This window comes from Molothrus aeneus, chromosome 1 (assembly GCF_037042795.1).
Source record: "Molothrus aeneus isolate 106 chromosome 1, BPBGC_Maene_1.0, whole genome shotgun sequence".
NCBI lineage: Eukaryota > Metazoa > Chordata > Aves > Passeriformes > Icteridae > Molothrus > Molothrus aeneus.
This window is the reverse complement of record NC_089646.1, coordinates 129,522,449-129,548,835: the sequence shown is the minus strand read 5'-3', so window position 1 is coordinate 129,548,835 and position 26,387 is coordinate 129,522,449. Positions and strand designations below refer to the sequence as shown.

The 26,387-nt window shown below is 41.3% G+C and overlaps 1 protein-coding gene across 1 annotated transcript; it reads right to left on the bottom strand.

Moving 5' to 3' along the window:
* YWHAZ (tyrosine 3-monooxygenase/tryptophan 5-monooxygenase activation protein zeta) lies at window positions 1–25,802 on the bottom strand. Its single transcript, XM_066564919.1, has 6 exons — window positions 25,700–25,802; window positions 23,177–23,480; window positions 8,144–8,267; window positions 4,627–4,790; window positions 4,442–4,537; window positions 1–1,050 (listed from the first exon to the last, which is right to left on the bottom strand). Exons 2-6 carry the CDS (start codon window positions 23,468–23,470, stop codon window positions 991–993), a joined length of 738 nt encoding a protein of 245 aa, XP_066421016.1. The 5' UTR covers window positions 23,471–23,480; window positions 25,700–25,802; the 3' UTR covers window positions 1–990.
* Window positions 25,803–26,387: the final 585 nt, after the last annotated feature.

Below are 26,387 nucleotides of genomic sequence, written 5' to 3'. Positions count from 1 at the left end.
TCCATTCATAAAACTTTTATTCCACTTACATCAACTTAATACACATGTTCTGAACAGTTATGCTTGGATTGTTCATGAAAATTTCATAAGACATTAAACAAAGCTAGCCATCATCTCAAGTTATTTCCCTGTTAACTATTTTTACAGCACATGCATGTTAGGCAAGTATCAAAAAAAAAAATCACAAAAGCAAAAAACCTAAAAAAGTTAAATACATGGGTTTTTGTTTTACTGCTGTGCTCGATATACAGTGTCATTATGAATATCAAGCAATTCATTTTTTACTGCATCTTTACTTGTACATTTGTTCTTAGGTTGCTTAAACCATTTAAATACAAATAAAATGTGTAGCAAAAATAATGAAAGCAACAGCAGGTAACTTTACAAATAATGGAATGTGAACCGTTTCTCCGTCCTTCCCTAGAGAAAGCTGACTGGGTTATCAAACTGTCTTAAGGAACACTTCAGCTGCAATCAAAGATGTACACTTGATTGGAATATTCCACAGATGTCACATGTTCCCCTGACATGCAATATCTATGGGACATCAGTTTATTCACAGCCATGTGTGCTCCAGCTTGGATATTCAGACTAACTACACCTGTGGCTGCAACATTGATTATCCCTTTTTTCCATCGTGACAGACCAATATGCAAGCAGTCATCTTTGCCTGACATAGAAAGCTGTTTTAACACTGGCCTTGTGGGAAGCCACAATGTACCAAAAGTACTATGCCAAACATGTAAAACTTGTATAAAAATTTCACAACCCTATATTGGCCACCTCAGATGAAAACAGATAAATTCCCCAAATGTTAACTGGCTCTATTCCCCTAATATTAAACAAAACCACATGGGAAATATAGAAATCCAAATAGAAGTAACATAAACCTGTCAAATCGTAAACAAAAACTATTTGTGGGACAGCATGGATGACAAATGGTCTACTGTTTAAATTTCAGAATGAGGCAGATGGAAATTGGAAGGCTGGTTAATTCTCCCCTCCTTCTCCTGCTTCAGCTTCATCTCCCTGGGTATCCGATGTCCACAACTGTTTAGGAAAGAAAGCAGAGTAACAGGTACATTATTATACATTTATTACTAATAATTTGTAAGTAATTTTTAGAAAGAAGGTCTATGTCTTAATAATAGCAACTTCTAACAGGTCCTACTAAGCACTGTGGAGAAAGAAAAGGCACACAGTAACATCAATCTATTTCTTGGCTATGGCAAGATGGAAATTCAGTTCTAGGTGACCCAACCCTACACTGCATTTAATGAGCAAGTTTATGAACAGTGAAAACCCAAGTATCTTACTCACAGGGCTCACTAAAATACAACTAACAAGCAGGCAAGAGTGGGACCTACTGAGCAGGTAAGTGAGAACCAGGAACTAACAGCAATTTCTTTCTCCTCAAGCAAGTTTTACATGCCTTTCTTGAGGAAAAGCTTCAGCAAAATTATCTCTCCACATCCAATGCTACAGCAAATGTTACTTTTTCTTCAGAACAGGCATCTAAAGGTTTTCTCTGTTTTTTTAAACCCCAAAATATTTCATAAAAATCTCTACCCCCTGGCTCTGTTCAGTTAGTTGTGTTCCCCTTTAGCAACTTTCAGAACACTGAGCTGCCAACTTGGCAGGCAGGGCAAGGATGGAAGAAAATCAGGCTAAGCATGCACTATGCACAAAATGTTATTTTCAGCTCCATAAAATCATACTAAGGAACCATATATCAAGATTAAGTACCAGCTAAGGAAACTGAGCATCAGTTCCAGAGGAACAGTCAGTGCCAAGAAATTATTTCGTAAACCAAATTATCTCCATGCTGGCTGCCTCCAAACTATTCCCAGCCCAATATGATTTGTCATCTCTCACTTTATGGAGTTAGAGAAGCATTAACCAAATGATTCATGCTCTATAGTATAAGGTGGTAAAACATAAAACCAACCATTCTCTCCACTGACAGTGCTGTACCAATGAAGTCTTACAGAATGCCTTTATTTTTAAAATCCATCATCAGAAACATTTCATGCTTTCAGGAGCAGAAGGCAACAATGAAACCTGTACAAGATCAGTAGCTTTGTCCTTGCTCTGAACATAATGCATGGCATCTGCACCTACTCTTCCTTGCTGAAGGCATTAAGCAACAAGTTATTTTACTGAAGATAACAGCACACCAATAGTCTGTTTCTAGATCTGCACTGCAATCTTTAGTACATTATTATATTACTACATTAGTCCCAAATTCAGTGCTATTCTTGTAAGGAGAATTAGTAAGAACAATTCTATCATATTTTATCAGAATTCAGAAATCAGAGGTTTCTATCCTAAATCATCACCCCTAGAATACAGTCACAAGAGTAATTTAGGATGGAAAAGACCTTCGATATCATCAAGTCCAACCATTAACACTGTCAAGTCCACCATGTCCCCAAATCTTGACAACCCTTTTAGTGATGAAAATTTTCCTCATCTCCAATCTAAAATACACATTAAGACAAAAGGGCCTGAGTGCTAAGAAAGGGGCATTACCAATTTTACCACTTGAGACACTGAGATCAGTTTAACCAATCTGCTCAGGGTGGGAGGGAAGCGCCTAGGAAGAAGGACTGGCTTTTATTTAATAAAAGAAAACAAAATTTCATAACAGAGCAAAGAAATTATCAAGCAATTCCAGTAAAACAGATTTTGAGGATATGTTAAACAGCCCTCTGAACAGTTCTCTGCCTTCAGTCCCCACAGAGAATGAACAGACTTCTTCAGCCATACAAGACCTGAGGTAAGACAACCAACAACTGAGGGAAGTGCAACTGCACAGAACTGATCAACATGCTAAATCTCTGTCTAAAGCCCACCTACCTCAGACTTCACCACTTGCATAACCAGCAAAACAGACCGTTTTTACATTTATGAAATTCACTGTAGTCTGTCAGTCACACACATATGAGAAGTTATTTTCTACCTCAAGAAGTTGTGGATAAACATGGAATCAATGCACTCGTACAGATCACACCAAGCATTTAAGGCAAGACACATCACTCATTCAAGAATATGGAATCTTGCATCTGTTTACAGCTTTCTCCTTGCAATGGAAAGCTCACATCAATTTTCAGGCCTACTACCCTAATTCACACACTATAGTAGCTCAGTCTGACTTCTGTTCTTGTGTGAAACAATTTGCTTTCCAATTGCTATGACAAGCTTTGCATTATTTTTACTGGGAAGTTAGCAATTAAAGTCAGCTTCTCTCCTGTTTCAAAACCACTCATTCAGAGGGCAGCTCTTGAGCAATCCCACTCAAGGGGACAGTACACAGACACTGAGAGCAATGCCAACCCTCTATCTGTCTGCAATACAGAGGTTGAGAAATCACTTCCATTTGTTTTGTAAGCAACAAATGAAACAATAACAAGTAGTTTTTGCAGCAGTGTTAAGTTGCCATTCCCATGGAAAAGACTCCAAAACACAAGAGAAATGTTAGATGCAAAAGCAGAAAGTATGGCAACTCCAGTTTTTTACAACTGCACAATTTTACCTGTAGCTATTTTTAAAGCAGTGCAGCTATTTTGCAAAGGTCTCTGATATCAGAAGCACAAAGTGTTAACAAGGGGCTACATGTGGCAGCAATAAATGTTTCTTATTTTTTCATTTCTAGCTTGCAGCTTGTCTCCCCACAGACCAAGGAGTGAATTAAGCCATCTAATTACACTCTTGCATGTTGCTCACATATAAGTTTCATTTGCTTTAGATGCTTATCTTTGTCAGTTTTAAAGTTCAAAGTACCATAAAAAAATCCCACACACAAGATGAAGATTTTGATTATTCTGACAATTTACACCACAGCTTTGAGTCCAAGGAGGAAAAAAAATTAATTAAGACAGTTACTTTACAACTGCCATGGAAATAGCATGGCTCTGAACTTCAATTTCCATTTCAGCTTTACCAAAATTAAAGCCAAACAAAAAACCTCTAAACCACAAGTCCTTAAATGGACTTGCTAGCTTTGTTTCCAGTTTTCATGTAGAATCTCTTCCTTGCAGATACTTTAATGCAGAATAAACTATATGAAATTAGACAGAAGCTTTAAGAGGCAAATGCCAATGTATTCTCAAATGCTGCTTAACACTGGGTAGTAGGTTTGATAGTTACAGTTCAGACTCATCATTTAAACATGCTAGATTCCTTGAATAAAATAATCTGAAAAATGTGGTTAATTTGTCAGAAAATCATGTTATTTTAGTATGGAAAAAAAATCCCAAAACAAAACAAGGAAAAAAAACCCAACAAACTAGGCAGGAAAAATATTTAGCTTAGAAGGATGATGTACTATAGACTTGTTTCTGAGTGACAGACACAGCTCCATGGCCAGGAACAAAAAGGACACCTTGAAGTACCAGAAGACCAATTCTGTAATCTATTTGCAAACTTTGATGATACTCACTGTCAAATTGTCTCTCAGTAACTGCATTATTAGCGTGCTGTCTTTGTATGACTCTTCACTTAATGTATCAAGTTCAGCAATTGCTTCATCAAAAGCCTAGTGTTATAAAAACAAACAACTCCATTAGCCATGTGACAAAAGGTTATGCAAATAATTTAAATGGAATTTCCCCCTCTTTGACTTACCGTTTTTGCAAGGGAACAGGCCTTCTCCGGGGAATTGAGAATCTCATAATAGAACACAGAGAAGTTCAGAGCCAGACCTAATCTGATGGGATGTGTTGGTTGCATCTCCTTTTTACTGATTTCAAAAGCTTCTTGATATGCCTGTTGTGATTGCTCCACTATCCCTTTGGGGAAAAAACAAACACAAACAAAACCCACAACAAGTAAGTAATTCACACACTGTATGCAGGATACAATCAGGACTGTGTTCACACTTGCATGAAGAAACCATGTCAGGAGTGAACGCCTGTGAATGAGCACTTTACTAACAAGTCGCTATTTAATAAAGATTTTATTAAAATACATTTTCAAATTATTAAAAAGGAGGGAAGTTGTTACTGACCAAATTACAGGTTTGAGTCTCTTCCCAATGCCCTGTGACTACTTGCATTTTCAAATGATTGCAGCAGTTTTGTAGCACTGAAGATAAAACCCACCGTATACTTGATACAGTACCACAATTTCAATGTCTTTAAACACGGTAGTGCATCAGAGAGACACATTTTAGTCACAGGAAACACTGATGACCTTTGCCTGTCATGCTGAACCCTTTCAGAAACAGACATCTATGAGTCTCCATTCAAACTGCTTGGAAAAGATAGTGTGGCATACGTCAAATCAAATTAAATATGTATTTTCAAAAGCTTCCAACATAGTTCTATTTCCAGTGCAGATATGGAAAGCATTTTTACCTAACTTAGAAGTTCCAGTACCTATAAACTTTGAAGGGAGAAAAATTAATAATCTGGCTCCTTTATTTTAGAGACGAATCTCTCGTCACTCTTAACTGGTTCAGTTGTACAAGTTATTAAGACTTGGCAAAAACCAGCAACCACAATGTGTATATGAAGATTGAAGAGCTCAACAGTTTCCTTTCTCACTGAAGGCACATGACCTTAGAGCAGGTTCTGCCTGCACAAGTCAGAGATCATGGCCCAACACAGCCCACAAGCTGCAGGGGCCAGGGAGTCGCTGGATGCTGAGCACAAAGGGGCACTTGTTCCTCAGCTCTCCACCAGCATCTGAGAAAAAGGTGGGCAGAAAGTCATCCAATTCAGATGCAAAAAGGATTCCAACCCTAACATTTCTGGATCAAACCAGAAATCCATCCAGCCTGATGTCTGCAAGAGTGCAGTCACACATATTCAAAAACAAAGAAGGGAATTTTAAGGGTAAAGACTCAAAAATACAGCAGGATTTAAGTAAGGAGTTTTCAGACTCCAAGTCTGAAAACAACTGAATACTAATACTCAGGATGTCTATGCAATCACCATTTGTTCACCTTTAGACAGTCACAAAAATTAAAGCATCATATTGTTCTCTTCCACATGGAAGAGTGAGGACATGCACTGCACAGTTCATCAACAGCGCTCTCTCTGCACTCACCACTAATAATGGAATGCTTCAGATCAAAGAGCTGCCCTAATGTCTTGAAAAGGACCAGAAGTTAGTACATTGCAGTTGAGAAGAACTAGGTTTACTGCAAGTTAAATTTAGAAATTTTGAGAAATGTTTAACTCCTCTCATAATGGAAAAGCCTTAGAAAATGGTGCTGTTTAAGAAAAGCAAAATAAGAAGAATGAAAAACAAGTAACTTCAGGAAATGAAGCTGAGAGTTTTATTTTCTAGTAATTTTTCTTTAACATAATTTCAAAGCAAAAATTGTATTTTTTCTCCCTAATTGAGAAAACAGTTACCTTTTGAGCAACAATTTTGAGCACTTAGTGCATAATTCAATGTATTCTGTTAATTTTTAAATCAGTCACACAGTGTTAAAAAGTTTTTAACTTTGAATTCTTTAGGAAGTGCAGCTCCAAAGTTAAAGGATAAAATGGAGTGAGGTACCTGCTTGACATTCCTGTCTCCTAGACTGCCGTAAGGAAGCCCCATCCGATAAAACAAACAATGTGTTTTATGAAGATAAAAATCCCATTCCTACTATTGGGAGCTTTATATTGTTGCTGTATTTAGTGCTCCCACTCAAAAGCCATTCTTTCCTATATAATAATTATCAACTGCTCTTCTTCAAGGTCACAGACAACATACAGGAAAAACATGTGACATGAAACACTGGAGGAGGGGGATGAATTGAAAAATTGGAAACCTACTACAAACTGCTCAGCCAGGAGACTGGGTTAAATAAAAATAAACTTTAAAAGCACTTTAAACAAAGATTTTCACAGTCTAATTTTAGAGCCTGTTACTTAATCCTCAATAGAAAAAGAAACTTTGGGACTCAAAATATTGTACCTCCTATGCATTTGAACAGAGATCACTAAAATCACCGAAGGAAAACACAGTAACTCTCTATAACAGACCTGAAGTACTGGTAACACATACAATTCTGCAGTCACCAGGACTGGCTCAGTTTGCATACAGTAAACATCAGAAATCAAATCCAGCCTTACATACTAAGTATGAGGATCTCTGTTTAACTCCCTATTATCCAGCACGCTGGGAAAACCGGGCTTCACTGTGTAATGTGGATATAACACATGCCAGTAAAGCAGACACATCTATCCCCTTGAAATTATTCCATGTCTGTTTCACATCTCTGCCAGGCTCAATCTAGTCTGAGGTCCCACAGCCGCTGTTCTGTGCCACACTGGGGGGTTTAGCCACAGGCTGCAGGTGCTGCTGAGGGCAGAGTGGGGCTGCACAGCTCAGCACTCCTCGCCCCTGTGGGTTCCTGCATCCCCAGGGCAGCCCAAGGCAGTCTGACACAGCAGGCTGGCTCTGTGCTGCTGTGCTGCTCCTCAAGGCACACTGCCAGCAGCCCTGAAGTGGCTCCAGGAAACAGCCAGGCACTGTTTGCAGCGAGCTGCATCCTGCTAATGCATTGCTCTGAACTGAAGAGGACTCTGCACAGAGGCAGCAATGCTGTTAGGGTGGTTCCCATCACAGCAGGAAAGGAACTCAAAATGATGAATACCTAATATTAACTTTTTAAACTAAAATTAGGTGAAGGCAACTTACCTACAATTGTGACAAGCTGCTTACATAAAAATATAAGAAATTTGAGAAAATAGAAGACATTTGGACATTAAACTATCATGTTTACAGAAGAAACTTTCCTAACAGTAAGATTAATTTTATTAAACCTTTTCTCCTCCAGGTTGTTTCTAGTCTCTTTGCTCATTGAACCTATGCAGACTTCCTATATTCTGCAGAAATGCAGGAGGAGTGGCAAGAGTAAGTCTAAGAGGTAAAACCCCCAGATAGATGCATGTGGAAGTTGGAGACAATTTCAAGATTTTGTGACTCAGTGTCTGTTTTGTGCCTCCATCGGCATGTACGTGAACATTTCTGTAACTCATTTGAAACCCAACAATCTATGATTTTCCTTCAGAAAACAGAAAGCTTATTGCTAAAGAAATTTATATGCAAATCAGAATTACTCTAAAATTAGGGTTGTGTCATTACCCCACCAAAAGCATTTTAACTGGACAATGTTTATCTACAAGGTGACATACAATACCTTTCTTGTCATCTCCAGCAGCAACTTCAGCCAAGTAACGGTAGTAGTCTCCTTTCATTTTCAAATAGAAAACTTTGCTTTCTGCTTGAGAAGCATTGGGGATCAAGAACTTTTCCAACAGAGACTAAAAGGGAAACAAAGAACACAGTGTTTTGAACATATGCTGAACCAACAACTCAATTATATTTCCATTTATTTCAAAGTCAAGACAGCTTCACTTCTTGCTTATTTTCTTCACATCCTACATAACACAGTCAGCTAGAGAACGTGTTCTGGATTCCAATTCTAGATTTAAAAAGAATGCTGCATTGTGTGCCTTGATGGGGAGAAGGAGGCTGTGTCAATTTAGCAGATAAGTTTTACATGAGCAAAGGATGGCTTTCTATAAATCACTATACAGAACTCTGGCAGAAATAAGGTAGTCCAAAGACTCTGGGCAGAGGGTATACCATGGAAGAAAGCTTGCATCTAAAAAATACAATAAAAGGATTTGATATCATCAGCTGCCAAATCAGAGACCTAATTATTTTACATACACAGGCAATAAATAAGCTTCCTTAGCCCAGCTCCCATTAACTTTAATGCTCCACTGGCATTCCCAGCAGGAAACCACAAGGTGAACCTGTATTCTTGCATTTCCAGACAGCTAACAATCTGACATTCAGCTCTGTAGCACTTCTATCTGACTTTATGTGCTGCCCTAACAGGTATTTCCATTATCTTCCAAAGCAAAGTAGCTCTCTAGAGTCACTCCACCAAATCCTCCCCATGGGCTGACATTTAACACCAGGTTTTTCTAGATTATTCTAACTGCTTGTTAACATAGCAAGTTAACATAGCTGAGGCAGTCATGTAATTTAGCAAGAATTCTATTATGATGAAAAAAAAAAGGAAAAAAAATCACTAGCTTCAACGCATTCAAATTAAGGTACAAGCTTGTCGAACTTTGTGATATTGAGTGCTTGAAGTCAGACTCTAAAAGAAAAGCCAGTTATTTAAAAGTCAAAAAGGTACAGCATGCCTGAATAGTCAGAATTCAATCAGAAGCTGTTACATATACTTGGTGAAGGCTATGCAGAAAATAATTTTTTAAAAGAGGTTTTAGTACAGATTTTTGGCCATTTTTTCCAGTATAAATTAGATGACTGACATTGCAGTTTTGCTTCACTTTTTTAGCTTTTACTTCCAAGGATACCACAGAAACAGACAAACTAATTTAGTTCCAACTTACAGAAATGATGGCTGCTTAACAGCACTTTCCTCTCAAGGCCATCCAGCAGGTTAAATGAAATTCTCACAGGACACTGCTGGGACAGGCTGCAACTACTGCACTGTGACATGGACACCTGTGGTACCTGCTCTGCCTAGCAGGCCAAGTATTAAGCTATGGAAAACTGTAATTCACAGAAAGAGCAAGAAGAGCAAGTCTGGTCTTGGTTTTTGTTTTGGTTGCTTTTTTCTTTAATCAAAGTACTGCTAATTCATTTATATGAATAAGGATATTTATTGGTAGACTCAAACTTGCATGAAACTCCTCAAAATGAAGCTATCCATCACAGCATCTCTCTCATTTCTATTGCAGCAGGCAGATAATAAAGAAATCAGGCTGACAGACATGAAAGTCAGACAAGGTTCAGCCATGCCTGTGCTACAATGAGACAAAACCTGTAAGTGGACTTTCTTTAGTGGCTTCAACATAGTGGATTTATTTGTTTATCTTTAATATTAGGCCTTTTCAGTACTGTGGGACTTGGTATATAGCTTCATTTTATAACCACACAGGGAGACACTGAAAAATCCTGCATGTCCTCACTTCCCATCCAAATGACAGCAGAGACAATTCCTTGGCAACAGAAGGAACTCAACACAAGCCAGTCAGCAGCAGAAGTATTTTTCTGGAGACAGTCAAAAGGGCTGCTGAGCTGCCTCATGCCAAAGGCACCCTTCTGAGGGCATGCCACCATGCCAGGAGAAGAGTTCAGAGGCAGCTCTGTCCCAGTGAGGCTGGGATGTAGCAGGAGGCCAGCAGGTTTATGGGTCACACACCTCAACTCTCTGTGACTCCTTACACACTCTGCCCTCACCACTAGAGAGCTTCAGGGTTTGCAGCTATGACATTTTCGTGAGTGCCAAGGACCTCCAGTGACAACTGAAGGTTGCCAGCTAACTGAGAACAAGGCTCCTTATCAGTTTTTCTCTGTGAGACTTCAATTAAACCAGGTGTGTCAGTTTGCACCTACACTTCTGGCACTGTGGGGAGCTGCCCTTCTTCTGCATCCACCATTAATCGGCCAGACCAAAATATTTTTAGTGATTCCAGACACAGAAATTATTCCTCATCCCTACAGAAGGTCATTTGATTAAAATGTACAGCTCTACTCATTCACACAGCAGGAACCAAGCTCGAAGATTTAAACTTCACTTAGATCACAAATGAGGTGACTTTGTTTGCAAACTGCATGGGTGAATTGCACCAGTAGACAGATAGGAGGAAAGACTACTAATTATCTTTTTAAACAGACCAACACCAGCAGGGCAAAATGAGCTTGAAGACTGTAAATCTTGTACTGCAAGAACTTCTAAAGCCATACTGAATTTCAAAGACTGATGAACTGAGAAAATCCCTTTGAACAGCTATTCACAGAATATAGCCAATGCAGAGACTCCAACTCAAACTGCACTGGGAGCTTACTCATATTTGGATGAAAGAGTCTATTCTATACAAACAACATGTAGGACTGGTGTGCCACGTATCTCTGGAAGAATTTTATTTATGCCAAATACTTCAAAAACAGCAACAATAAACCCTGCAAGCAGATGAATATTTAAAAGCTAGCATGTGAAATGATTGAAAGGAGATCCCTACCCTATTATTTATTTGGTCATATAAATTCAGTTTCTTCTGTTTGTATTAGTCCATTTATTTAAGGATCTATTTTCTTTTACTGGCAGAGGTAGACACAGATCACTCCTTTAAAGTTAGCCTGAAGATTCAGGGTACAGATTTATCCAAAAGAGTGGCTGTGAAAGCATAACCTGCATGGACATGGTATGGCTACAGAAAGCCAGACAGGTAAGACCAATGACACTACTAACCTTTTATCTGCCAACACATCAGCTTATGGGGAATACTGTTTATCTTGTGGATTTTTCTAAAAGGTTTAACTGCAAAGCATCTCTGGAGGATACATTTTTTTTTCCACAAGGAGGAATATCTAGGTATTTAAGTTCTGTTGACAGGCTGTTTTTGCATAGCTGATGTAGTACCAGCAATACATGGCCACCTTCTCTCTCCCTTATGAGCTGATAGAGCAGTGTTTATCAGTATAGAGCTGATCACCATGCAGGCCACTGAAGCTGGAGCAGCTAGTCCAAGACTGGCTCAGTTAGGTGATCTGTATTTACTAAGCTGATGTGATCTGCATCACTGCAATGCATACAGCACCCTGACCACTGCAGTCCATGCAGCCCATGTCTACTATTATATTATGTGTAGTTAAGGTCTCATGCTTGTTCATGATGTTCCTTGCTACCATGTGAAACTCCCATCCAGGCTGGATATATACTAACACATGGGCAGTTAATTACAGCATCTCCTTCAGCATCTGCTAGGAAGAGTTTTCTGAACAAAACTAAACAGTCCCTGCCTTTGAAACCCCCCAAGGAGACAGCAATAATTGTCAGAGCTTTTAATTTGACAGCAAGAATCTAACTGCTGTGAAACAAACCATACCATTGTAGTCAACTAGGCAGATGCAGCAGCATTTTAGAGCACTTTTCAGCCCAAACCTGTAACACCTCGTCCAAGTGCTTCTAGCACTTTTTGTAAGTCTTTTCAGAAAGATTTAATGGGAATTACTTTTTTTTTAAAAAGGATGTACTAAATCTGACTATCAACTCTTACTAATATGCTGGCTGTTCAAAGATCAGGCTTCAACACTTCAGACCTGCAACTCTGGCTATGACAAAGCCAACAGCTTTCTGCCTCTCTGCACTGGCCAACAAACACACTCAAACTAGGAGATGTCAGCTGTGCCCACACACCATTGGTAGGATTTGGTATGTTCCCTCACCCTCAGCAAGTACTAATGGGAAGTCTTTGTCTCCAAAGTCATACCAGACACTGTCAGCATACAACTTGAATTATCCTGATGGTGAATTTCAATCCTGGCTTATTTTAAACACTAAACTGGAAAGAGATTGACTTGCTTCATTCTTACACATATTCTACTGCCTGAACAGGATACAGTCAACAGGTGGCAACATGAAGTACATCACATTTTGAGCCACTTTGATGAAAGGATTTTCATCAAGGCTCCTGGGTTTTGCAAGATCAAGTCTGAAAGGTTAAGAGTTATCAGACTTAGGAATGTGAAAGAAGCCTAACAAGTAGTTACCAATAAACCCCAACAGCCAACCTTCTCCTGAAATTCTGCCTTCTTCTTACTGCAAGTGGACATGCTTCAGCTGTCCAACTGTGGTGAGCCCTGCAGTTGAAGACTGGAAGCCAACACAAAAACTTGAAGAGTCCTTTCCTGACACTTGAAGCCTAAAACCACTCTTGTTTTAAAAGCATTTGCATCTTTGGCAAATGACGTCTGTGGGCCAGAAATATATTCCCAAATCCACCATAAGAACATAAAATTAATTTTATTTTAATGCTCAGTTTTGCCTTGTTGCTTCTAGTTCAGTGCTTATTTCCCTTTATTAAAGGCTTGGTCTCAGTACATGTTATTGCCTAGAAACTTTAGATAATTACTAATACCCTAGAGATGATTGCATCAACAGCTCAATTTTCTATTTATAGATTTCCCTCTGGACAAGCAGGAAAATAAGAACAGTCATCAGATTCTAGGAAAATGTAGGAGCAATTAGTGGATAATACACAGTTAAAGTACTGGGAATGAGAAGCCTTACTTTTAAATATGAAAAAATTAATTATTGAGATATTTAAATGAATAAAAACACTACAACTATAGGAGAAATAAAAAAAGATATTCTTGCACAAAAGAACCAAGGTGCAGAATGGGAAAACTCAAAAGAGAATACACTGATAAACTTTAGGTACTTTAAATACTATCAGTTCTTCTCTGAAATAACCTGGCTTTTTGTTTACTAAACAAGCAGCCTTTTTGTTTTCATGCAGTATCAAAAGACACCTAACAATAGTTATGTTTTTTCTAATTTTGAGAATGAATTACACAAGAGTACTAGCTGAACTTCAACTCACTTGTCAGCCCACCCATGGTATATGACATAGGGACAAAGATGACATGGAAGAACTCTTGTTTTTTAAATTCATGAAAGACATGAAACAAACCGTATCTTTTTTTAAACTCAGCTTGACACTAAATTAATATTTAATGACAACAGCCTGGTATTTTCAGGATGTAAGTAGCATTCTTCTCCAAGATGTTGTAAGAACACAAGAGGGATCATAGTGGCTGACAGGAGTTCTCTCTCTGCTAACCTCACTGCAACACTGCCCAAAAGGGGATGCCACTAGAAAATCCACATGAACAAAGCAAGAAAGCCTCATGCTTCTCTTAGCCTCCATCAATGCCCAGGGATTTTCTGAGCCAGATGTGGTTTCTCTGGAGGTAGTAACATTTAAAAGGCTTCTTGTCCACATTCCACACATTGTTCAAACTCCCATTACATCAAAACAACCTAAATACCCACAATGCACCAGAGAAGCTGCAGATACCTGTACATGTAGTGTTACTTTTATCTTTAAACTCCTTCTCAGTTTCATTTAAAAAAATACTCTTATCAATTCCCATTAGAAGCTAGCAAGTGATTTTCCATGACTGTTTTCCACACAAGGATTAAGAAAGTTACAAGCTATAAAACAAATACAATTAGCTGCACTGCACAGACTGGCACACACACTACAGAGGGTTTAATTAACCCATTTGTGGCCATTTTATTTACACACATTCATCTGAATTGTTGGAGAAAGAGACAAGTATTTGCATTTTTAAGAGGAAATATTTTTAGACAATCCCTTCCCAAACCCTGTTTTGACCCAGGCTTACTATGCTGCTCCTGATTACAGCTCTGCCCAGAGTTTGGGATTAAGGGCTCTGTAACTGCTGCCTCATGGGTGACCTCCATCCCTCTTGTGAAAACTAAAAGGACTGTTCTCAGCCTTCTACTCCAGCCAAAAGTGACACTACAGTTTAAAGTCACCTACAGAATTCTCTCTACTAGTTTGCTCACTAGAAGAGGAATATAAGAAAAGCTGTCAATATTAGTGGCTACTGAGGCACTGGAGATCTCTGCTGAAACATCTGCTGAAGAAGGAAAGCAGTCTGCTGCCTGTTCTCAGTACCAGTTATTCTTTCTTCCCATCAAATTGGCTGCCCACAGAAAAAGCAGTAGAAGTTTGAGAAAGGTGATAAGGCTGGCTGGAAGAGATGAAGCGAGAAGCATGACCCTCAGCAGGAGAGGAATTCAGAATTTGGGACAATGGATCTTAAAGGGGAAGGGAAGAATTTGACTCTGAGTAATTTGCAGTATTTATGCAACAGGGGGAGATGTGGAATTGCTAAGAGCAAGAGAAAGGTACACTTGATTAGCAGTTTCGCTGTAGTCAATCTGGTGAAGATCTAGAAAGGAAATGAGCAGAGGAAATGAAGTCTGAGTAGCAAGACGGTAACTGAAAAAAAGATCTAAAAGGACTAATGGACAGAAGAAAATCCCATATGACAGAAACAATGGCAAGAAATTTCAGTTTATACATAAAAGTACTAGTAAACCAGTCTAAATGTGCTCCCTTAGAAAAGAGAACAAAAGCAGCATCGCTATGGGCAGGTGAAGGAAACATGGAAGAAGTAGAACACCCTGAAAAATCATCTTCATGCTGAGACATATGCTGGGAGAGAGATACAAGTCACTTAGAAGCAGATGTAGGCACAAAAATGCATACAGGGTGCTTGGCATGGACATACCACTGGTCAGCAAAACAAGAAACACACAGCACCTGAGGCAATGAGGAGCAGCATCTCAGTTCACACTTTTACAGCCACACATGTAGCTCCCTTTGCAGATCTGCCTTCCCCAGCTCAGACCACCATGCCCTTTACCAGCTAGTTTCTTCCACTGTTTTGCTTTCCAATTTGTGTTTATGGCAAGGGAGGCAAGTGTGCCTTATATCAGGATACACTCTTGAGATAATTCAAAAGACTCCTCAGGTGTTTCCAGCCAATCATTATTGTTTTCTACCAAAGCACGCGTGACAAACATGACAGTGAGGGAACCAAATTCTGAAGCACAGGTAAAAATACCTCCCCAATTTAGTAACCCACTCTGAGGAAACTCATATGAAAGGCAGCAGCTGTAAAGACTCTTAATATAAAAACAGTAGGATTAAAGTCTTAATATTTTTGATGCATCGCTATAGATCTAAATAGTTTCCATTGAGGATCAAAGTCAATATGTAATTTTTACCTGTGCCTTTTTTTCTCAGCATCACCTCATTAAACTGCTTCTTGAATATTGGGGACTTGCATCAAAATAAAATGGTACCAGATGCATCAATCATTATTCTTTTCACAACATCCTCTGTAAAACTTGAGATAATAAAAAACTGAAACCAACTGAGTTGGGTAAGAATTTCTGCCCAGGATGTAGGTCTCAGCTACAGCTATTGCAGCTGTACTCCAAACCAGAACACGTCTTAAGACTCCACAGTTTTGGTCTCTAAACAAATACTAATAAAACTCCCCATAAATATGATGCAACACTTTTTATCCTTGCTCAGAAATAGAAGCAGGAGCCATTTATCTTTTAGCAGCTTGCACTCTGAGCAGATTTCAAACCTCCTGAAGCAGAATATGGATTGACTAGGGGTTCACTATACATACAGTGTTAATAAAAACATTTTATTAGGAAAAATGCCATTTTAGCAATGTAAATCTGCACTAGGAGAAAATGACCAGTTGAAAGATCAGATTACCTTTGTTGACTCTTTTGTAACATAATCACAAAGGGTAATATCCAGGAAAAAAAACCCCACCACCACCAACTGACAACTCTTCTCAGCCTCATGTGAGCTGCCTTACAGAATCACAGAATCAAGTAGGTTGGAAAAGACCTCTGAGATCATTGAGTCCAACATATTATATCTGATAAAAAAATTTAAGAATTTACTGTTGGTCTCAGCAGAACATGACTTTTTTATTACTTCCCTTTGAAGAGGCATTGCCAATCTTCTGTCAGTTTTCAAGAAAAATAATCCACTGCACAAAAGTTAACATTCAGTTAAAAAAAAAAAAAAGTTTAAGAAATAATCACAATCTTAATTCTGTTCAATCAACTTTAATAGCACAAGCTTTCCCAAGCTATTTAAAAATGGTAGTCAACTACTGCCTGAATGGACAACCAGCTTCAGAGGCAGGAGCTGATGTGTGCCCACAGCAGAGCACAAGTAAAGCGTTTGAGAACCTGTTTCACAAACGCACTTCTGGCACGTGCATGGTAACGAGACAGTAATTTCCAGATAAAACCAGAGATAGTGCAGTATTTGTCTGTACAGATGTGCAGAGATAATGCACTAACTCTGCTCATATTCTAAATTTTATGTTTCTATCACTTACAGCTTCCACATGCACAAGAAGCTGATACATTAACAATGCAGTATTTCTGCTTCTTAGATTTCTAAGCAACCAACTATTGAAACAAATACAATTATCAGCTTCACAAAATTGCAAGTACATGCAATGAAGTTCTTCCTTCAGCAGCACAAAGAAGATGAAGAGTTATCTGTCACAGGTGACTAAACTATCAACTTACTTTATTTTGCTGTTTAGAACTAAGTATCAGCAGTAGGTACATAAAGTATTTGAACAATGAAGGCTGCTGTCAAATAAAGCAAGTTGTTACTTCGATGCTTTTGAACAGTATAAGCACTCTGTACCTTTTTACTGTAAATCAAAGCAAATTATGAAACATTAATGCCAAATGAGATTAGTACAGCAGGTTATAATAAAGGTTTCTGCTACTTGCAATAAATGCAAGAAGATGCAGATAGATGCACATATGTGTTTACCCATGTGCAAGCAGAGTTAATGTAAGAAGTAGCTGCATTTATGCAGAGCACCTTAGCTGATTTTATGATAAAAGGGAGCATTAAATATATGTGTTAACATTATGGATGCCCTTCTTGCTAAGATTAGAATAAATTAAAAACAACACAAGTAATCTCATATTTAAACTGATCCATGAATGATGATTTAATTATCAAAGATTCAACAGTTTTGCAACAGTCTAATCACTTACCAAAGTAAAGGAAATTAGTCTAGCTTAGGCACTGCTTTCACTACAGGCAAACAACAACAACAAAAAAAAAACCCAACAAAAACCAAACCAACAACCCAAACCAAAATAAAAAAACAACAGCCAAAACAAACCCCAAACCTGAAAGGGTGTAGCTACAATGAGGGAAGTGTGTGAAATAATGAGGTTGATACAAATTGCCTCTGCTTCCTACCTTCAATTCATATGAGCAATGATACCAACCAAACCCTTACTGAAAAAGCCAGACTTGTAGAGTTCAACAAAAGCTTAAATTATAACTACTCTTCTAAGTCAGCAAATCCTGGCTACATTTTGCTCTGCAATATATAAAAGTTCATTCACAGAAGCATTTGTGAACCAGAGTACTCACATATTTTTACATATGTCACTAACACATTACCAATTACTATCTTTTAGTGCAAATTTTAACAACTTGAGATGACATCTTGAGTTTTATGTCCAGGTTAGAGCTCCACAGCACAAGAAAAACAAAAGATATACTGAAGGGACTATGGGGCTGGAGCACATGAGGGACAAGGCAAGGCTGAGAGAGATGGGTTTCTGCAGCCCAGAGAATTCCAGCAGATCTTACTGCTGGGTACAGCTGCCTAGAGACCATGGAACCAGACTCTTCCTTGAGATCTACAGTGACATCACGGGAGGCAGCAGACAAGTTGGAACTTGAGAAGCTCTGCTTACATGCAAGTATTCTTTCCTTAACAACATGAACAAATAATAAAACAGGCTGCCCAGAGAGGCTGTGGAATCTCCATGCTTAAAGATTATAAAAATGTGACTGACAAGGCCTTGAGCAAAGTGATCAAACTAGATCTGTTCTGAGCAGAGTTGAACACAATGACCTCCCTTCTAACCTCAATTCTTCTGGGCACCTAACTCCCAGATTTCAACACATTAATCACCCCTTTCTGCAACTGACATTTCTGCAAATAGAAGGTTCTACAAATGTCTCCCCTTTTTTTCTGAAAAAAAATGACACAGAACTCAAAGACAAAGTGCAATAAAAAATTAAGCAAGCCTGAAGGAATCACAGAACTGAAGGTAGCCATTTTCAGTCAGAACACAATTTTCTGTTAGTAGCAGATATCATCATAGCAAGAAGGTTGTATGGTAACCTCAGTCTACAGGTTAGCTGTGCACTTTAACTATCAGGAGGACACACTGAGCATGCAGTGGCTGAGTTTTAAAAAGACAATTTTCACATGTGCATGTCAAAAAACATACGGCTTCCTGTAGGAGAGAAGACCAAATTTCCTAACCCTATCATTAAGAATTATTAAACATTTTATAGAACTTAACATAGTAACTTATTAGATGTTTGCAGGCAACTAGAAAATAATTCCACAGTAATTTGAGAATGATGGCAATAGGCATTAATTCTGTGGTATGCTCTTTAAAAAGCCATTTAGATGCGTTCGGAATGGAATTACACCGCCTTCCCCCAGTGAACTGCAGCCCCATGACAGGTTACTAAACATTCTACTCCCCCTCTCAAGCAATATACATAAAAAAGATATGGAAACCTAAAGTCACTAATCTGAGATATAACTGAACCTTCTGCTCTCACGATTACCACTTCTAAAAAGTGAAGCATCCATAACAAGTGCAAAGAAATCTCAAGTATGAGCGCACAAGGAGTACATTTTTAGGCTTCTGAGGGTGAAATTTGGAAGAAATAATGTAGTGAAGAAAGCAAACAATTCATCTTACTGGACGGTCCTAAACAACACCATTAACATGCTGCTTTTCTGACAGGAAAGGAGTGGGGGGAAAGTGCTGAGTAGCACCAATGTGTAACAGTAACTCCAGAAGGCTGAAGGGCAGCCAAGGTTTGCACAAGTTCTCCAGACCTTAACAACTAAAAGGGAAAAGAAATGGTGAAAGGGTGCTTGGGTACTGCCAGAGGAGATTTACTTAGGGCATTTCTGCAGTGGAACTTGGAGGGGGAAGACTGGGCATCGGGCAAGGACATGGGAACTGTCACATAATGAGCACTTGGAGCACATGCAGGGACTGCTGCAGGATGTGCCAGCCTGGAAGAGTGCAACTGTCTGCAATTATATCCATACTAATGCAAAGATAGCCAGTCATGTTTTCAATTATTAGTTTACATTTAGCTGATGTAAGAGACTTCCTGAAAGCTACCAGAGCTCTTGAGAACTTCTAACATACATGCAGTACAGGGTGTTAGCTATTCAAAGACCTCTCCATTCTTCTCTGTACTTCAGAACCCTTGTTAGCTGAAAAACTCAGCTTACTGCAGATTTAATTTGAATCGCTTCAGTTACAACTCACTTCTCTGCTAATGGCAGTTTAAAGAAAATCCACACCTGTTATATTAATAAAGATTTTTATTATGGAAATGACACATGGAAGTTGACTATAGATCATTATACTGGTACTTTAGACAGACCCTCCTTTCTACTATAAAAACCGAAACAGAACTTAAAGCACGCACTTAGCTAACATGAGGAAAAGTATTTAACTAAAAGCCTAATTTCCTGTATCAATTGGAAATTTTCTATAATACTCAAAGCACTTTTCAGATGTTCAAGTATGGCAATGTACTTCCTTACACAGAGCACCACACACACTGTATTACTAGTGAAGAATTTGGAAATACAGTCTCCACGGCCACAGTGCAAGGAACTTGTACTACACTCAATGTGCCACAATTATTTGACATTTACCAGCACTACCAGACCAACTCCAAACCAGAGCTGGTTATATTATGCTTTAATATATTTAAATGCATATGGTGCTGGAACAAGATATTTAAGATGTCTCTTCTTTGTACAGCAGCACTCTGAGGCTGCAGGAAAAAAAGAGGATGAGTTAAACTCTACAAAAGAGTTGTAGATGTACTCCATGGCAGGCTGAAGAAAATATTCAGGAAGTGGCAAGGATGCAGATGCTGTCTTTTCCTGTTGCAAGGTCAGTGTAAAGGAGAAAAATAAACATTTGGAACTGACCACATAACTATTAAAACTTTTATGATTGGGCTCAAGAGGGATGAAGCAAGAAAGAAGTTCGTCATTAATTGCCCCTACTCTCTCTGTAAATTAGAAGAGATGGAAACAAAGCCCAGGTGGAGTTTGGTATATTTGGTATCTACAGGATTAGAGGAGCTATTTCTTCCAGTACACTAGATTTCTTTCCAATAAATGAGGGAAGAGCAGGAAGCTGCAGAGGAGCCAGCTTTGGCCACACTCTTCTAGTCACAAACACATTCTCTAAATTGCTTTCCTCCCTTCAACACTGAAGTTAGGACGGCAGTCATTCTCAGCTGTGATGTAACACCCCTGGGCATTAAACATTACTTAAGACACTAGCAGACAACTGAAGACACAACAACAGCTCAAACAGAGCCACAGCTTCAATAAAAGATACAGAAGTTGCAGAGCTGCTTTTGTACTCTAATTCATAAGGCTCATGATTAAAAGCTTTGAATGTTTAGTATTTCAGGTCTTATTAATTAATGGTATATGTCGCACCAATTAAGATTGGGTAAGCTCCAGTTTTCACTTCTGTAAACAGTTGTAGATTAGATTATGCTGCATAAAAATGACAGAGATCTTCTGAAAAAAACCCCAAAAACTAAACCAAACCCGAGTTCTACATTTGCATATAACATTGTACAGACTCCTGTGTTCATGTTAAACAACTGAATCTTACCACAGTTCTTTTTTTCTCTGTGTCAGCCACATTTCTAGGTAAGAATGAACATGCATAGGATACTTCAAGAAAGAAAACAAGAGTATAGTTTTAAATAGAAATCTAAATCTTCAAAGTAATTGGCAACATCAAAGGTAGCACATGTCATTTAAAAGTATTTTTATATCCTATCATTTGAATACAAAAGTTGTAATTTTTTTCTTTTTAAATGCAAGTCTAAAAAAGTAGTTTTATTACTGCTAATCGCTGCTTAAGGCATTGTTTCTTCTGGACAGTAATTTTTCTTTAATGTATTAAGAAAACTTGGACTGGCGATGTTAAAGATTAGTCAGTCATTAGCTTCTTAAAAATAGTAGCATGTCAAAGAACAGTAACTTCTTTGAATTATATATGTCTCATTAACACAAAAAGAAATTCAAGTCCATTTTGAGATTCACAAGATTTAACAAGATTCCCCACCCATATTCCTCCCCTCCCAGGCACTCTAGTTGCAGCAAACTCAAAAGCTGGGTTTTAGTTTTTGTATTTAGCATGCACAATAAAAGCTAGTTTCACCTTAAACTAGTTCCTATTATCAGACCAAAAAAAATTAATTGCAAACACTAAATTCTTCTAAGGTTTAGAAGCCCAGATTTAATTAAAATAATTTCTTAAACCAGAACGTAGTTTACAAAAGAATTTCAGACCCTGAACTGTAAGCTTCCACCCCCACCCCAACTTTCCCATTAGTAAAAAAAATTAAAGAAAGAAATAACAACTAATTAGGATGCCAGATTCGGATCCTCATTTTCTTGGCTTGAATAGATGAGCCACCACTTTACAACACAAGTACTAGTCAATCAGTTCTTTCCTATGAGTAAGTTCTGCATTTCATTTTCAGAGTAGAAGTTAAAAGAGCTATCCTTAGACGAGATAACAAAACATACAAAATTGGGTGTGTTACAGTAACCATAGCAGCCAGCCTGAACTGGAAGCCAAGACTCAGTTACCCATGCTGACTCCTACAAACCCTTGGAGAACCAGCCTTCTAGAAGCTATCACCACCTGTATAATTTAGTTATCTCACACATCAAACAAAATTTATGCTACTAATTGATCTTAACATTCATATGGTATCAGACCTTCAGGCAGTTAGCTATTTAACGTTCCCTCATGCTGCATGTCATGCTGTCACCTGCAGGTGATCCCTTGTCACATATGAGATGACAGCCAGCAGCATCCACAGTGCAGTGGACAACTCTATTGCTGACATAACCTCTACCTCACCAGAGGCTGTAGGACTGAACAGCTGCTCCTTGCGTGCTCACTGAAGCACCACAGGAGTGTGCAGCTGAAAAAAACTGACAATCTGGAATAAGCATTCGGAAGAGGTTTGGATTCCATAAACCAACCTCCCAGAGAAAATAGAGTGTTGCTTGCTGTACACATGCACATATTAACATAACTACAAGTCTCAAGAAATGCCTAACTTGAACACCCTTTGAGTTTGCTACAAAAAAAAATTAAGTTTAAGCAGGTATCACAGCATTTCTACTGCCTCTTCCTGCAAGCAATTTTCTGCACGGCTGAGTCATAACTAACATTACATCATCTTACCCAGGGAGGGGCACAATTTCCGTAGAGTAAGAACTACCTCTTACAACCACAGCAGCATATTAAAATTGCAGAAATCGAAGACATCTTAGGATACAAATGCTGCATTAAAGGGGAAGGGGCACTGGGGGAGGAGAAACCCCCAAACTAAACCTGTACACAGCTCAGTCTCAGGGAAATATGTTAACCTTTCATAACTACTACTTTACATACAATAACGTTTCTACATGCCTCCAAGTTTATTAGCATTCATAACCATAATTTGTATATAAATAAGCAGCACATTAGAGGGAAAGAAAAACTCAAGACATTTTTTTAAACCTTATTGTCAGAAATAGCATAGGAGACCACAGCTTTACTGACAGACTAGAAATAGTCCCAGAGGCCCAGCACCATTTACTCCGCAACTCTAAGTAAAAATGGATCAACAGTTTCATTATTTCTCACCAGCACATCATTGCAGATGTCTCTTAGCTCGGTCTCAATTTTCTCTCTGTATTCTCGAGCCATCTGCTGTTTTTTCTCAGCGCCTTCCGTCTTTTGTTCAATACTTGAGACGACTCTCCAGGATGACCTACGGGCTCCTACAACATTTTTATAGGCAACAGAGAGAAGATTCCTCTCTTCATTGGACAACTCAGCTCCTTGCTCAGTCACAGATTTCATGCAACTTGCCATGTCATCATATCTTTCAGCCTGCTCAGCCAGTTTGGCCTTCTGCACCAGCTCATTTTTATCCATGCTGATATTTCTAAAGAGGAAAAATAGTGAGGCATTATTCAGACATTGGTCAAGGACAAAGGCATTTTAACTTCATAAACAGAGCAACGTGTATTCTCTAGTTTGGAACTGTAAGAGGTACAACTGAAATCCAGCACAGAGGGCACACTAGCAGCACTGGTTGCTCAAACACATGGACACATGGAGTAGAGAGTTAAAGTCACTGATTCCTCATGAAAAACTGTAAACTTTTAGAAGTATGTTATTTTAATAAACACAAACAAAAACATCCAAAGGTGAACTGAAACCAAATAATTTCTATCTTATGCACAAAAATGATCCTAATTCTTGCCACCACTCTTTCATAAGACTACATTATCAGTGCAGCAAAATTGACAAAGAAAATATCCAATAAGATGCTTTCCACAGGAGACAACCCAATAAAGGCTGGACAAAGAATACCAAGGAGCATTCTGAGCCTTAACAGAATTGGTTACATGCAGAGGTACTTCACATAAACATCTGCAAATTAAATTCCACACTGGATGTTAAAAAGTCACAGTGCAACAAATACCTAAATTGTGAGTTGTACACGTTCCCACAATGCTAACTCCCTTTCCCAAAATGGGAATCCCCATAATGGGATATTCTGTGTCAGGTATTGCTGCTCGGCCTGGGAGGCTGTGCTTTCACAAACAAAAGAAAATTTTACTACTTAAAAATAAGACCTCAACATCAGTATTTCAGATAGCACAACCGGGCAGAAATGCTTCATAATCTGTCCTATTGGCACTTAAAAAAAAAATTAAATCAAACTCTACTAAACAGAGGTATTAAGAAATTTCTTTTGACAGAGGAAGAAAAAATACTTCTCCCTGACTCCCCACCCTTCTGTGTATCCTAACTTGATCATTTGGAGGAATTGGTAATGTGCTTTGGGGATACATTATCCTTTAAAGTTTAACAAGATTATTAAAGCATGAACCAGTTTTGGTAATGAGTGCTTTATCTATTTCTCTATGTTCCACACACCCCAATCAAATATTTTCATTTTAAACCACTTTTGCCATTATAGGTGACGTTAGGAGAAACAATGGCAGGGCTACGTTCCGTCTTTGGGAATAAATTAAGCACATTTTAACATTTCAGGTGACTGCAAGTTTTAACGGCTCCTGTCCCCAGCAGGGAGGCAGGCACAAACCGAGCGTTTGCTGCCGAACGCCCGTTGAAGAGCTCGCCCACACCGCGCGCGGCGGGGTTAAGGAGCCATTTTAAAGAAACCGTATGGCGGTGGGGATTTACCGCTCGCCGTGACCGGGCCAAACGTGCTCGCAACGCCGGCCCCGCCGCCAGCCCCCGGGGCACCGCAGGCTGCCGCGGCAGCATCCCCGGGCGGGCGGGCCGCCCGCCGCCCCCGCGGGCTGGGCGCTGCCGCGGCTCCGGCACGGCGAGCGCGGTGACAGCAGAAAATGGAGCGGCCCGGGGGCGGGCGGAGCGGAGGGCGGGGCGGGCGGGCGGCCCCGGGGCGCTGCGGCCGCCCCTCCCTCCCTGCGCCGCGCCCGCCGCGGGGACACCGAGCGCCGCGCCCGCCGCCTTTGTCACGGCGGGTGGGCGCCGGAGCCCGGCCCGCCCCGATCCCGCTCCCCTCCGCCCAGCGCCCCCGGGGGAGGATGCCGCGTCCCCGCCCCGGAATAGGGAAAGCCCGCGGGTCCATCCCCGGGGGATTCGGAGCGGGGGAGGGGAGCGGCGGAGCAGGAGCCCCCTCCAGTCCCGGGGGAGCCGCCGCTCTCGCCCGGACCCCTCGGCCGGGGCGGGGAGGATGAACGGGGGGTTGGGGGGGGGGAAGGCCTGGGCGTTGAGAGGGGGGTTGGGGGGGCCTGGGCGGAGGGAGGGAAGCGAGAGCGGCCGAGGGGCGGCCGCCCCGACTCTTCCGCGCCCGGGCAGGGTTCCGGGCCGGAGACCACACCCGGCAGCGCCCGCCGCCCGCACCCCGGCCCCCACCCGGCGGGGGCGGCGCTGCCCTCCCTGCGGGCACGGGGTCGCCCTCACCTGCCGCCCCCTCCGCCGGCGCTTCCCTCTTTTTTCCCGGCGGAGAAAGGCCCTCGTCGCCCCGCGCAGCGGCCCCCGCGACCCGTTCCCTCCCCGCTGAGCCGCGCCGGGGGGAGCAGGGCGATGTCCCCCGGCCGCTCCGCTCAGTGCTCCCGACTGCCGCGTGCCAGAGGAGCCGGTTCTGGGCGGCGGCCCCGTTACCTGTGCGCGGCGGGCGGGCGGGCGGGCACGGGTGCGTCGGTGCGGGCAGGCGGCCGGCGCGGACTGTGCGGCTCTGGCGCTCGCGGCGCTGCAGCCTCGCTCCCTCCCTCCCTCTCCCGGCGCCGCGCACGGGGCGTCTCCGCCAATCACCGCGGCGCTCCGCGCGGGCCGCGCGCCGTCCGTGACGTCAAGCGGCGCCATGGCAACGGAGCGCGAGGGCGCGCGCGAACCTTCCCTCTCCCCCCCCCCCCCCGCGGTCACGCCCAGAGCTGGTGGCGGCCCCGCCCGCGGGCGCGCGCCTGCACCCCCACCCCCGAGCCGAGCGGGGCGTCCCGGGGGCGCCGCGGGCTCGGGGCCGTTTCCCGCCCCTCCCCTCCCGCAGCACCGGCCCCGGCCCCGGCCCCACGGGGAGATCCCCGCACCCGCCCGTGGGCGGTGGAGCGGTGCCCGCGCCTGCGGCACGGAGCGGGGGCGGCAGCACCGCCTCCTCGTGCGGCCGCGGGGTGTGCGCGGATGTCACCGCCGCCCCCCGCGCAGCCCGGGCGGGCTCTCCAGGCTTTGTGCCGTCCTGAGCGCCCGGTCTCCCCAGTAAGCCCCGGCGAGCCCCGTGCGTGGCTGGGTGGCTGAGCCCCCAGGGCGGTGGAGGGACCGGGAGTGTCCCGGCACACGCGCGGCTGCGGGACGGCTC

What these genes read in the sequence shown, in the direction of transcription:
- YWHAZ (XM_066564919.1), bottom strand. Translation starts at nt 23,470, where the DNA reads ATGGATAAAAATGAGCTGGTGCAGAAGGCCAAACTGGCTGAGCAGGCT. An exon ending in ACATCTGCAATGATGTGCTG is followed by an intron (nt 8,268 to 23,176) that starts GTGAGAAATAAT and finishes TTTCCCTTTTAG; the next exon opens with TCTCTGTTGGAAAAGTTCTT. An exon ending in CCTGTTCCCTTGCAAAAACG is followed by an intron (nt 4,538 to 4,626) that starts GTAAGTCAAAGA and finishes TTATAACACTAG; the next exon opens with GCTTTTGATGAAGCAATTGC.